At 48.0% G+C, this 13,926-nt stretch overlaps 2 protein-coding genes across 4 annotated transcripts; one reads left to right on the top strand and one right to left on the bottom strand.

Annotated features, from left to right (window-relative positions):
* Window positions 1-410: 410 nt before the first annotated feature.
* On the top strand, window positions 411-3,444 carry LOC123102807 (E3 ubiquitin-protein ligase ORTHRUS 2; the record flags this gene model as incomplete). The annotated part of the gene is given in 8 exon segments (XM_044524242.1): window positions 411-943; window positions 1,038-1,163; window positions 1,384-1,483; window positions 1,580-1,644; window positions 1,742-1,844; window positions 1,932-2,070; window positions 2,187-2,401; window positions 2,491-3,444. Coding segments are annotated over 8 exon segments (1,938 nt in total), but the record flags the coding sequence as incomplete, so codon positions are not given.
* Window positions 3,445-5,624: 2,180 nt separating this feature from the next.
* LOC123102815 (protein MEI2-like 3) lies at window positions 5,625-13,194 on the bottom strand. 3 transcript variants are annotated; one of them, XM_044524253.1, is made up of 15 exons: window positions 12,983-13,194; window positions 11,242-11,415; window positions 11,046-11,091; window positions 10,056-10,307; window positions 9,558-9,961; window positions 9,308-9,463; window positions 8,894-9,010; window positions 8,668-8,819; window positions 8,501-8,580; window positions 8,028-8,417; window positions 7,062-7,659; window positions 6,888-6,972; window positions 6,737-6,805; window positions 6,343-6,522; window positions 5,625-6,115 (listed from the first exon to the last, which is right to left on the bottom strand). In XM_044524253.1, the coding sequence occupies exons 2-15, from the start codon at window positions 11,350-11,352 to the stop codon at window positions 5,945-5,947; spliced, it is 2,811 nt and encodes a 936-aa protein (XP_044380188.1). In that variant the 5' UTR covers window positions 11,353-11,415; window positions 12,983-13,194; the 3' UTR covers window positions 5,625-5,944. The 3 variants fall into 3 exon arrangements, with proteins under 3 accessions (XP_044380188.1, XP_044380194.1, XP_044380197.1); XM_044524259.1 differs by having other exon boundaries at window positions 11,242-11,419; window positions 12,977-13,166; XM_044524262.1 differs by lacking the exon at window positions 12,983-13,194 and adding an exon at window positions 12,451-12,746.
* Between the last annotated feature and the right edge of the window lie 732 nt (window positions 13,195-13,926).

Consider the following 13,926-nt stretch of genomic DNA (forward strand, 5'->3'; position numbering starts at 1 on the left):
ACCAGGGTATGTGAAGCACCCTTTGCCCTTTTGGTTTTGTAATAATCTTAGTCAGCAACTATTGTTGACACTCTCTGCTGGCATAAAAGGTTGCTTGACATAGCCTCTCTTTAACATGGTTCTGGACACATGCATAGCCTTCTATTAACTGTCACTATATTTGAAAGGACGCTGTTACTTGTCATGTCCACACGCTTTTTAAGCTGAAAACTATGATTACTTCTGTGTATAATCTGTCAGTAACGATATCTGCTTGTGTTTTTATGCGATGTTATGTTTGATTACGATTTCATATTCAAGCTTTCCTTGTATGTTATTTTTCTGTTCTGAATACTCAGGATAACATACTCCTGCTTTTATACATTTGGTGCTATCTCTGATCACTACATTCTACTTTTGAATCTTTGTAGACACCATGTGGCCACAACTTCTGTTTGAAATGCTTTGAGAAGTGGGTCAACAGTGGAAAAAGGACATGTGGGAAATGCCGGGGACCAATCCCATCCAAAATGGCTTCGCAGCCGAGGATTAATGCAGCGTTGGTTGCGGTTATCCGAATGGCTAGGACTGCAAAGAATGCCAGCGCAGGTGGCTCGGGAAACCCTGTTCATTACATCAGAAATGAGGCTAGACCCGACAAGGCTTTCACAACTGACAGAGCAAAGAAGGCTGGGAAGGCGAATGCTTCAAGTGGCCAGATCTTTGTGACCATTGCACCCGATCATTTCGGCCCCATTCCGGCAGAGAATGACCCCAAAAGGCGCCTTGGTGTGCTGGTCGGGGAAACCTGGGAAGACCGCCTTGAGTGCAGGCAGTGGGGCGCTCATTTCCCTCATGTTGCTGGTATTGCTGGCCAGTCAGAGCATGGTGCCCAGTCAGTGGCGCTGTCGGGTGGTTACATAGATGATGAGGACCATGGGGAGTGGTTCCTGTATACCGGAAGGTTTGCTAGCTTGCTCACTTCCTTTATCATTGTACTTTTGTGTCTGATCCTACATGTGCGCACTTACATTTCTGTAAATAATTTGTACTAACAGTGGTGGAAGAGACCTAAGTGGCAACAAGCGAACAAACAAGGAGCAATCTTCTGACCAGAAATTTGACAAGATGAATGCTGCTCTGCGTCTTAGTTGCAAGAAGGGTTACCCTGTCAGGGTTGTGCGGTATGTTTTTCTTACCATAATTATTTTCCTCAATACATCAGCATTTCATAAGTACTTAGTTGACATGACAGTATGGCACTGTTAGCTTGACAGTGGTAAAACTGTTAATTATTGCCTTGCCTTGATTTGTTTTCATTGTTACATGTGCTGCATATATGGAGACCATCCACTGTTCTGCTTATATCATCTTATTTATATTTGTCTATACTATTTTAAAAAGGTCCCACAAAGAGAAGCGCTCTTCATATGCTCCTGAAACTGGTGTGCGGTATGATGGAGTCTACAGGATTGAGAAATGCTGGAGGAAGATTGGTGTTCAGGTAATTTCAATTCCTGTACAGAGGATCCATGTTGCTGCTCTATACCTTGTGCCACTGAATGGAAGATAATGTGTGTTCTGTTGATTTCCGTCTCAGGGTACGTACAAGGTCTGCAGGTATCTCTTCGTACGATGCGACAATGAACCAGCTCCATGGACCAGGTTTTGACAAAATGATTACATTTTGTTTTGGCAATGTGCTTTTGTCTTGAAAACAACAATCGTTACTTACACTGATGTTGTGGTATCTGGGTTTTAGTGATCTTCATGGTGACCGGCCAAGGCCCCTGCCCAAGATTAAGGAGCTGCAAGGTGCCACTGACATAACTGAAAGGGCAGGATCCCCCTCATGGGACTATGTTGTATGTCCACGCGATTGTCTTCTTCTGATGTGTTCACTTACAAGCATACATCCATCACCACTGATCTGTATCTGTTTGTTATTATAGGAAAATGAAGGCTGGAAGTGGGTGAAGCCTCCGCCAATCAGCAAGAAGCCCGCCCAGTCAGGCGATCCTGAAACTGACAAGCAATTCAGGAAGTACCAGAAGCGTGCGCATATGTCCATGAACGAGAGGCTGCTGAAGGGTTAGTGTTTTTGCCGTGTGTTTCGATTGCTATGCTCTGTTTGGCTTAAAGAGCTGGAATCTATTCGGAGCATTCATTCTCTTAATGCGTGCTTGTGTTTGTTTTGTCATATGCAGAGTTTGGGTGTTCCATTTGCAAGAATGTGATGAAGGAACCACTTACCACTCCCTGTGGTCATAACTTCTGCAAAGCTTGCTTGACCGCTGCGTTTGGCGATGAGGGTTCTATGAGGGAAAGAAGCAGGGGCGGCCGCACTCTGCGGGCGCAGAAGATTGTGAAGAACTGCCCCTCCTGCCCGACTGACATTTGCGACTTCCTGGAGAACCCACAGGTATGTAATTAAACACACTTCTGATGAAAGCATGATGCAGCTTGTAAAATATGTTTGCTGACGGATGCCTTATGGTATTTGTGTTGCAGATTAACATTGAGATGAAGGATCTGATCGACAACCTGCTTGCCAAGGCCGCCAAGGAAAAGACAGACGCGGAGGGATCTGCCGAGGAAAACGATGACGATGAGGAGGATGCTCTGGAGAAGGAAGAGGAGGACGACAGCAGCCTGAACGAGGAAGAGAACGACGATGGTGCCGAGAACAAGGCTGGGGAAGAGGATGCTGTCGTCAAGATCGTGGTCGATGCCAAGGATGAGCTGAAGAAGCCTCTGAAGCGCAAGGGAGACGAGGAGGAGGAAGCCAAAGATGAGAAGAAGATCAAGACCACTGCTGCCGCCGCTACTGATGTGGAAAATGCCGCTGAAGAGGACGCTGAGAAGGCTGAAGACAAGGAAGAAGAAGGTGCCAAGAAGCTTCAGAAGAAGCGCAAGGGGCGTGCTGAGGCTGCAGGTACCGCAGCTGGCGGCGGTAAGAGGAAGAGGGCCAGCCCTGCTGCGGCCGAAGAGAAGGCCGCCGCCGCCGCAGCTGGTGGTGGTAAGAGGAAGAAGACAAGCCCTGCCGCGGCTGAAGAGACCACCCCTGCCGCTGCGAGCACCCCTCGCCGTGCGACAAGGAGCGGCGGCGCGGTGGCTGGTGGGAGCCCTGCTTCCAGGACCAGGAGCAACACCAAGGCCGGCAACTGAAGGCCGCCTGGAGGGGCGGTGGCGTCAGAGGAGCGGCGCCGAGGCTGATGCCCACCATTGAAGAAGAAGCTCCGTTTTTTGGCGGGTCGCGTATTATATATATAGTTTATATATTTGCAAGACTGCTTTATCCATTTGTCTCTTGTCTGGAGACTGGAATTGGAACTGGATTTGCTGCTGCTGCTGCTGCTGGCAGTTGTTTTGGGTCGGAACCTTGTAAGTTAAGTTGATGCCGTACCCCTCCTGCTATATGGATCCTGGATATTATCTATCTATCAGGTTATGGTTATGGACTTATGATGATTGGTGTGATAGTCCTAGTTTTCAAAATGCATTGCATGTTAGTTTTATGTTCGAAAACCAAACCTTGTAAATTTGGACCAGGTTTTTTACAGGGGAAGATATCAATGGTATATATTTCTCTATATGAACTTGGGACATATTTACAGTGTTTGGGTTGGGGCGAAACTGCTGTGCACTATTTTGAATTCGATGGGGTGTTTGAAATGCTGTCTTGAGGTTCTTCCATCTAGTTTCATGGTTCTCAGAACAGTTGTTGTACAAGTAGGTATTGCGTGTGGCGTAGAGGAGTCGTGTAGACTGGAAGGAATGAGACGGAGATGTGCTTGTTTGGGAGGCACCTCTCCTAAAAAAATTTGTTTCTTGTCTTTCTCTAATACAACTTCTTTTGTTGGGGGTCTCGTCCCGGCGTGCCTCCTCGAACCCCGACACCAAACCCTAGCTCTCTGCTCCTTCTCACCGGCCGCCATGGTCTGGCGACCACGAGGCTGGTTCCTCCTCTGGCCCCAGCCACCAACTTCGCGACCGCAATGTTTAGCATCTCGCCGCCGAAGGCCCCAATGCGTGCTCGGTCATACGTATAGGCAGACATATGCAAAAGTTATTGGGAGACGGGGACGCCGCTCCCGTGGAGCGACGTTCACCTCCCCGACAAGTGACATCTCTCCGCTGATCGGTTGCCCATCCCGCCGGTCTCGATGAGCGGCCACGCCTGCCGTGAGGAGATCGATTGTCGACGCGTCCGCCTGCCACCGGATCTGCTCTACAACCGCAGGTACGCCGTCGATTCCCTGTTGTGGGATACGTGGTTCCGCGACGAGCACGACCCGCGGCAGCAATCTTTTTTTGTCGATCATCCTCCGAGCCCGGCACGGGCATGCCTTGCCCGCCACACGTGTGCTCTCAGCCCGCCCCAGTCGTGCGAGCGTGCGCGACCTCACGCCGACGCCGTCTCCCTCCCTGTCCCCGCCGTCACCACCTCCCATGATCGACGAGGAGGCGGAGCTCATGAGGCGGGTGATGGAGGACTCATCTGCACCCACGATGAGGCCCAATGGGAGGGCCTCAAAACGATGATGGCCCTCTCCACGGCCGGTGACGTTGCCATCCCGAAGCTGGACATGGCTGTCAAGGAGGAGGTGCTGGAGGAGCCCCCTATCACCGTGTGGAACCAAGATCGCTCTCAAATTCCTCACAACGTTCACCGGATCATTCCTCACAACGGGAAGAGGTGGTGCAGACTCCTCCGGCCAGGCATCCACCACATGGGCACACCAGCCCACCTCTTGCATCCACCGCTGTATGTCGACCTCACCATGGACGATGACGAGGAGGACGGCGGCACGTGAAGATGGCGGTAGCATCGAAGCTTTTTTTTATGTCTTTTATATGTTAACTTAAGTTTAATGAGTGGCCGGGACTTTTGTGGACTGCTTTAGATTTTAGTAATGTTTAATTTAGTTTATCTTTATGTTTTTAAATGTGTGGCATGCATTTTTTTAACCTCCTAGCCGGACAGTTTGAGATGCGTCCGTCTGGTTGGGTGCACAAATCGGCAGAGCCGAAAACTGGACACGACCATCCATTTTGCCGACCCAAATGGGGGTTAGGATCCTCTACAGTAGCCTATGATGCAGTACGGTCGCTTTCATGTGGACTCGACCCCACCTGTCATCTGCACTACAGCAGGGTGCAGTATTGTAGAGGATTCCAGCCCCCCACTAAGCAAACAAGGGAACAGAGACCCCTCTCAAATCCCAGCGTGTAATACTCATCAAATACCAAACAAAATTACAGTTTTCATGTCTAATCTCGTTACAACTCTCTCCTCTAAATTCCCATTCCTCATCCCAAAAGTTACCAAACACACTGCAAGGGAAATACTAGGGTAAAACCCCACTGCAAATTTGTAGGACTTCAGGGTATATTCTTAAAAAAGTTTTTTTTTAATATTTTATTGTCTCAAAATGATGCACCGGCAAATATTTGAAGTTCTTGGTCTGTCTCAACTCAAGCATCTTCACTTGGATATGTTTGAATTGGTACAAATATAGAACTTCAAATGTTTGGGTTGCATCAGTGTTTATGCTAGCCATCACATTGGTCATGATCAGTAGAAGCGTTTAGACACCCAAAGCATGGCACTCACACACAGCAAAAACAGCAAGATGAGAAGATAATCCGAGCAAAATTAACCAAGTTTAAATTAAAAACATTCAGGTCAGATTAGCATTCAACACCCCTCCAACTCAACTGTACAAGTTTCCAACCCTCAGAACCCTAAACCCAAAACGCACATCACCTCCTGCGCATTTTCGCCGTCCCTCCGAACTCTAGTTCGTCGGCGGGGCAAGCACGAGGGCAAGGGCAACTTACTTACGGCGAATCGCCGGCAGACCGTCCGAACTCGCTACCATGCCCCCAGCCTTGCCGGGGAGAAAAACAAATAGCAAAACTGGGGGTGATTTATTGCAGCAGCTTCTTCTCTGTTCTCCAGTTAGTGAGCGAAGATCGAGTCGTCGCCCTCGGCCGCCGCGTTGGCCCTGTGGCTGGAGTTCTCCTGGTTGGGCGAGGTCGACAGGCTCGCGTCCCCTCTGGTGTCCGCGCTGTGGAGCGGCCTGTTCCTCCCGGACCTAGGCCGGATGTTGTTCCCGACAGGGAAAGGTTCCTGCCACAAAAATTGCATGAATAGAGCTCCATGTTAATCATTCCATATCATCAGATGATTTTGTCGGCATGGAGTATGCAAGTGTTAACTGACTTCTGTGATGCATCACACACGTAAACAGATGAATGAAATACGACAGACTCGACGAAAACCAGTATGGTTCTCTATTAGCTATAATCCAACCTGGTCTACAGAAGTGAAACCGAGAGTTTGATATGAACTCGTACCTGCTCCCCTGCGTTCGGACCATCCTTGTGGAAGAGTATAGGGCGGCACCATTTGTCTTCATTCATCAGGCTAGAATTCCGAAAATGAGAAACCAATTCATTCCTGCCCTGGATTCTAGCATACGCGAGTGTCGCCACCTTCTCGCTATTGAATTTTTCCCATCTCTTGCCATTAAACGTCTGCAGAAAATTGTGCCTCCAGTTAGTTGCCAAGCGAAATTAACAAGTTCATACCAAGCAAAACACAATGTAATATTTTAAAGAATTTTGTTAAAATCTACAAGATGTCAAGTTTTTCTCTTCAAATGTATACTGAATTGGTTTTATAAACAGGATATAGCTCTTACAAGTTACTATCATCAGCTAGTAAGGTCAGGGTGTACATATATAGTACCTTGTAAAACGGAATTATGTGCTGCGGATCGGTCATGTTGATGAAAGCATAGCCCACGTTGCATTTGTTCTGAGGAAAGCATAGATTGCAGCGTCAGTGCCTAGAAATTCTGCCGCAAATTCCGACCTTCACACTAGGAGAAAGAACTTACCTTGAAGTCGATCGGAAGGTAGACGAAATCATAGGTTCCACGGTGATTCTCATCAATGACGCCCAGAAGCAGTTTACAGTTGTACCTGTTGAGAGCACATGGAAGTGTGAGCACACAGAAAAAACGACCCCTCGTTAATGTGGAAGACAAAGCTGGAAAGCAGTGCAAACGTACTTGTTAGGAATGTTTTTGATCATCAGCGTGGTGCGTGGGTCTTCACCCTTTGCTATGCGCTCAATGTCAAGCTCAAATAGCCTTTTGTTCTCTGGCTGGACAGCGTTTCCATCATGTCTGCGGCTCCTCATCCGATCATTTGTAGCATCATAGGAAGCGGAAACCTGGACCATAGGGTTCCTTCGGCTCATTGCATTGCACATTTGTTGCAGCGACGGGAATCCAGCGCCAACTGGAGAGAACATGGTCTCCCTGTAACTTCCCCTGGCAGGTGCGAAGACAGGGACATCTGATGCATACATTTGAGGGCTACCAGGAAACCCTACACTCCCGAGAGACCCTGGATGAACTGAGCGCGCGTTTCTGAAACTGCCTCCATTGTTTGGAGCTGAGCCCATGTGGTGTTGATCCATAGGATAAGCACCATTATTCAGTGAGTGGGGTGGCACGACACCAGGATAACCATGCATGGGCCCCGGGTGCTGCACATTCGACCACAGCATTGGAGAGGAGGGGCTTTGAGGAAAAGCATTTGAGTTATTCCAACTGTAGTGGTGTCCATTGAGGGGAAAACTTCCAACTCCGGCAGGCCCAAATGCTGCGAAAGGAAATGTTTTATGTTTATTCAGTTTCAAATAGAAATGAACAATCTCCATGAAGTATATAACATTGGTACATGCTTCAACATATTTCTATCAAGGTACCGAGCATTCCAACAGTACTGATGTGTAACTGATATTGTCCTAGTTGCTAGAGATAGTAGGCTCTCATATTTTTCTGTATTTGGAATCCTACCTTATCTCTTATCATGTTCATGCACAACTATTGTTTAATGGAATAGAGCAAGTTATTATTCATGCTGAACAGGTAAAAAACAAAGCAGCGATTTTACAAATCCATGCTGAACAGGTAAAACTAAAGGTTTACAGGAGACAATGAAAAACAGTCCAAGCTGGTGATTTTTACCTTCGTTATTTTGATCGAAGGAATGACCATGAAGGCTACCAGAACCCACTTTCTGGAGATGACTGTAATCCACTCCATCCACTCTGAAGCCAGCACTCCTGCCACTTGATGTCATGGACTTGGAGATATTACAAATACCGTTTTGACTCTCCGGCAGTGAGTGTGGGTGGAACATCTGCATTCCTTGCCCGAAGTTTCCTTGACCAAGTGATCCGCCAAGTTCACCAATAGCAGCTTGGTTATTGTACTGGCGTGTAGGTTCAATTCTGATAGGCGACGACAGCTTCTGAGGGCCACTTGAAGCGATGCCATGGGGTGATCTATCCAATTGCGGACTAACCGGAGAAAATAAATTATGCAGATTGCTGTTCTCATGACTTTTAGGGCCTCCTGTTTGACACATCCAAGGTTGCAAAATGTTTAGACAAAATGAAATGTAGAATCTGATGAATATGTTCAGTCATGTATCATACCAATGATCCCAGGTGGAGAGTTTCTAGGCTGGCGAGGGGAACCATCAAGCTTCCACTCTCTCGGATACTGTTGCCTCAAGCTGTTAGGAATAGAGACAGAGAATATTAGATCCCCACACTATATCAATCCCGTACGAACAAAGGCAGCAGTATACAGCACAAATTACCCAAAAATTGTCCCTCCAGGATTGCTAACTTCAGCCTTGATTTTTGGGCCTGAGATGGCACCCTTATTAAGGTCATATAGTGCTGCTTCTGCTGCTCTGACATCGTAGAACTCTACGAGTTTCTTATTACAGCTTGTAGAAGCCCTGCAAATCTATAACCAACAAAAAGGGTCATTACAGGTTGGGGCTCCTGATTTTACAAAGCGAACTTTGAAAGTACCATTACCTCCTTCACATCACCATAAACAGTAAGTGCTTGGAGAAGATCATCATTGGAAACAGAAGGATCGATGTTAGACACCACCAAAATTCCCTTGCTCATATCCTTATCTGAAGCATTTCCCTACAGAAGTAGCACACCATAACAGCATCAAAACATTTGTAAGATGTCCAGTGCTAAGAAATTAAGGCGATGTGAAGTGAAGAGAAAAGTTTTTCGAATGATAGCAGTAGTTCCTAGAACTAGCAAATACATAAATTTGCAAACAACGTAATTACACAAAATATGGGAACACACATGGTTTTCTAGAGTTTCAAATAAGCATTGTTGCATAACCAGCAGGTAACATCAAAGGCGGAAATTGACATTGTAGAACACGTGATATGTCTGCTAGTAGAAAATAACTGGTAGTATGTTTACCTTGGGAATGCAGAATTGCACATCAAGCTTCACCAGCCCCAGGGGCTTGCCATGGAGTGCTCTCATTGCGTTTTGGGCAGATCGTATGTCATAGTAAGACACTGTTACATACCCATGTTCCTTGCAGGTGTAAAGCTTATGTACGTCCCCATATTGCTGTAGTGTAGATATAATACGAGTTTAAAAGGGCAGCGTTTAACAAAAATAAACGAACCTTCAAGAAGTATAAGAAGGGAAAAAAGTTGAAAACCTGAAATAGAACTCTTAGATCAGAATCAAGAACGTTGGTGTTAATGTTTGTGACGAAAAGAGTTCTGGAAGGGCATTTGTTGATGTGGTGCTCCCCAGGAAAATGGCACTTGGAGGATCCTTCGAGATTTCTTGCACCTTTAACGGAAATGGAATCATCATTCTCAAGCTCCATCCCTCCTCCAGTGCCAAATATATCTTCATCGGCGTCATCCTGGTTGATAGACAGGCCAGAGAGTTCAAAGCCATCGATGACGCCCGATATCAAATCATCATCAGTTGGTAGAAGATCTCCAATAGTTTGAGCTTCAACTTCCTCCATGGACCCTAGAGCTTCATCTCCCTCGCAGATGAAGCTAAGTGCATCAGCAGACTGGCCGCAAACACCGGTGGCCATTATTCTCGCTGCAAAAACGCAAGGCAAACGATCATCAAGGCAAAGAAGAAGAAGAAACACTGCAGAAAGAAGTAATAGCTGAGAGCAAAGAAAGAAACTCACAGTTGCCACTGGCTGTTTCAGCAATAGCCGCCTCTCTAGCAGACAAGCCGAATCTAGATCCGGGGGTCGTGAGCATATCACCCCAGGATGCCGACGGCGAAGTCGAAGCATTTCCTTGCCCCATCGCTTTGCTGACGCGAAGGGCATCCAGGCCCTTGAAGACTTGGCCTCCTGTCTGTTCCAGACCGCCTTCAGGATTCGCCCCCATCGGATGGATCTTCTCAAGCGGAGAAGCAAAAGCTGGCTTGCTCCCTGCCATCAATGGAAACTGTCAGTTCCTGAAGGGCCATCACCATGCCGCAAAGCTTGGAAAGCATGTGTTAAATGACAAGTTGATCATGGCATTTAATTGCTAACCGTGTTTAGTTAACCTCCCAACTAATTCCTACCAAACTGTCTTCAGCCAACATTCCATAACCATTCCCACTGTAAGAAAACGTCCCCACTCATTCCCTGCCGAATCGCACCGCACCACTGATATCTTCACCTACCAGACCGAAATGCTACTAAAATCGGACGCCTATATTATTAGGTAACATATAACTAATCCAGGTGGGATTTCCTCGGCAAGGAAAAAAAAAACTGAACCGAATCGATGCAACAGCCTAATTTCTGGTTTCAGCCAGTTGGTTGGATCAGCTACAATGAACTGGCCGGAGATGACCGGAATAAATGCCAGCCAGAAAAATCTCCCCGAAAAACATGAAACACAAGTTTCAAACTGCCCCCCAAGGTACGAGCTGGATAAGGCAGGCAAGTTAGGTATGCATCCCTGTCTATTTTCAGTGGAAATTTTATTGGAGCATCAATAATTCCAGCACTGTACCAACTACCAACACCGGGCAAGCGCGAAGGAGAACCAGGGCATTTTATTTAGGCCGCGGCATGAATTGAGAAGAGGACACCCCAACTGAACACCTCCAACCACGCAAGAAGCAACAGCCACAAAACAATTATCGCAGAATTTTGAAATGGAAGCATGGTACGCACCTCTCTGATCCACCATTGACTCCGATTTCCAGAACCCAACCTGCCTCTGCATTATATCAAAGCATATATATATATTTGTAAGAAAACGAATCATGTGGGGTGCAACCGCTACTGCTACTCCGCATTATTTGCCAACAGAAACCAAACACGGGCTCTATCTCCATCTCTTTTTATCTTCTACTACTTTTTTGCTGACCTCTGTGGGGACAAGATCTTCGGAGAAGAAGGACGACGACGACGAGTCTGGCGGTGGGCCGCCGAACGAGGACAGGTGTCCCCTGTCAATCACTCCGGAAGCTATCACCATGGTATCGCCTTCTTTCTTCCTTCTTCTTTCCTTGTCTCTTCACCTCCTCAGCCCCTCAACTGCCTGCCGGGCCAGGAACCAATTAGTGGACAACGAGGCGAAAGAAAGATACTAGCAAGCAGAGAATGCTGTGCAGATAGCAGCAACTGCCTTGCTGCTCCGGGACGTCGCCGCCCCGGAACAGAAAGCCCCACTGCCCCAGCAACCGCACGCATGCATGCAATGCCGGCTAAATTTGATGAGATGGGCAGACACATAATGCACTAATAATACAAATAAAATCAGATTAATATTCAAGAAACTGCCTAATTTAAGGTTGAAAAAACTCGTGATTTTGGGGGTGAACGGAGTGCTAATTTTAGAAACCATGACACGGTGATACCGCGTGACCTAGTAGAATTTTTTGCAACGGAAAAACAGGCGGAAGATTCTAAATCTCACGGATGGAAAGGGTGTCGAGGCAAAAGGGGAAGAAACGGTGGAACCGCCCCCCGTTATCAAGAAATGGAAACCTACTGCCGTTTCTGGACGGAATCCGGGGAGGAAAAGGCCGGAATGGAATGGTGCGGTGCTGGGGAAGGAGAAGAAGGAGACGACCAAAAAGGTCGTCAGCAGAGGAGGCGGTGGCCGGGAAAATCTAAAGCTGTTCCTCGCGGAATAATCTCAGATAATACTAATAATAAAATGGAAAAAGGTGGGTACTTTCTAGGGTGGTAGAAACAAGATAAGGACCGCCCGCCGTTTGTTTTTATTTACTTACTTCCCCAATCAATCTATGAATCTATCCATCTTCTTGTTCGAACTCGACAGACCTATTTTATTATCCTACCAGTAGTAGGACAACAGCAGCAGCAAGAGTAATTTATTGACAAGTGTCCTGGGATTGACTACGCGGTGTTGCGCGAGCCCATGAGTTGTAGTACTACTGTAAATCGGACAAAAAGATCCCCAAATTGCAGAACAGAACACTACTAGCACGTATGTATGCCCATGGTCAGAGCCGGAGGGGTAAAATATTGGCGGAAAACCGCAGATCGAAGTGGATTGGGGGAGGGAGGGAGGGAGAGAGAGATCGATTGAGAGCAGGCAGCGACTCACCACCAAGAACGGGGGGAAGAAGAAGAAGAAGCAGAAGCAGGGGAAGCGGAGGAGGGTTGGTGATGGGATTGGTGGGGTGCTAATGCGGGAGCAGGAGCAGCTTAATTTGTACTGGTACTAGGGGATGATGCGGCTTGAAATAGGGGGAGATGGGGAACTCAGCAGCAGGGAAGGTGGGATAAGCAGAGCAGCCGTGCCGGTTGCTTCTCTCCCTGCGGAAGGCAACCAGGCAGCGTATGGAGGAGGAGGAGGAGGAGGAGGAGGAGGAAGAAGGGGAGGGGGAGAAGCATAAGCTGCGCAGCAAGGCAAAGCCAGCGCCGCCGCTTCCGGCCACGCGATTCCAATCTCCCTCCCCACACAAAACAAACAGACAGGCAAACAAATCCACATCCCCCCCTTCACCCGCACTGCAAGCAACCCGCCGCCCCACGCAAGCGAGCAAGCAAGAAACGAACTGCCGCTTATCTTAATCACTAATCTCGGCCTAAAGGCGCGAATCGGGGGCCGGGGGAGGAGTGCGTGCGGGGCTCACCGATCCGTCCTCGCTCCCCGCCATGCGCCGCCCGCACGCCGCGGAATGGGCCGCCGCCGGAGTCTGGGGACGGACGGAGGAGGAAGACGCTCGCTTTCTCTCTCTCTCTCTACACTGTCTCTCTCCTCTGCTTTCTGTTCCTGGGGTGCCTTTATTGGGGTGGAGGGATTGATTGCGCGCTCCGCTCCCCCGAAAAGGGCACGCAAACGAACAAAAGACCGTAACTTTGGGGACGGACGGCCCCGGGTGCGCCTACCAGTTTCAGTTTCAGTTTCAGTTTCGTCTCAACAAACCCATTTCTTTCTTCTTTGTTTTAGTATAGCCATTAAACAAACTGCTCACTGTGGATATATCCTTGGTGGTACTTGTTGTGGTACCAACCGATGTTTATGCCCAGCTCAAGGCGGCCAAACAATTACTGGGGAATGCCTATGGTGAATATGCCATGCTTCCAAAAAAATTGAAATGGGATTTTTTTTTGATTATGATGATCTCATGCCCAGTGCTTGGTCAACGCGGAGCTAAACTTAAGCGCGTACGGATCGATGTAGATGGCAAATGCCTTGTTATTTTGCGCTTTGTTGGTTCAGCTTGGGCGGAGTAACGCCGTATCGGGCGGGCGGAATAGGAGCACACAATGTGTGTGTCCCACCCCCCCTAAACCGTGTCGATCCCGCACCTGCCCCCCCTCTTTATCCTTTTGGCTCGACGACGGTTCCGAGCACGAAACGACAATTGAATAGTGCTTTGGTGGTCAAAACCTGCCGTCATAGGGGAAGGGTGGGCTATCTGCTGTCGACACCTAACATCAACGGCTTGGAACACGAGGAAAAGAAAAATTCAGAGACGATGCAAGAGGGGAGAAGGGAACAGACAAGAGAGCTCGTTGTCGCCAAGGATCGATCTGAAGGGTGAACACGAGCACGCCAAAGTTTAGATTGCAC

This window comes from Triticum aestivum, chromosome 1B, assembly GCF_018294505.1.
Source record: "Triticum aestivum cultivar Chinese Spring chromosome 1B, IWGSC CS RefSeq v2.1, whole genome shotgun sequence".
Taxonomy (NCBI): Eukaryota; Viridiplantae; Streptophyta; class Magnoliopsida; order Poales; family Poaceae; genus Triticum; species Triticum aestivum.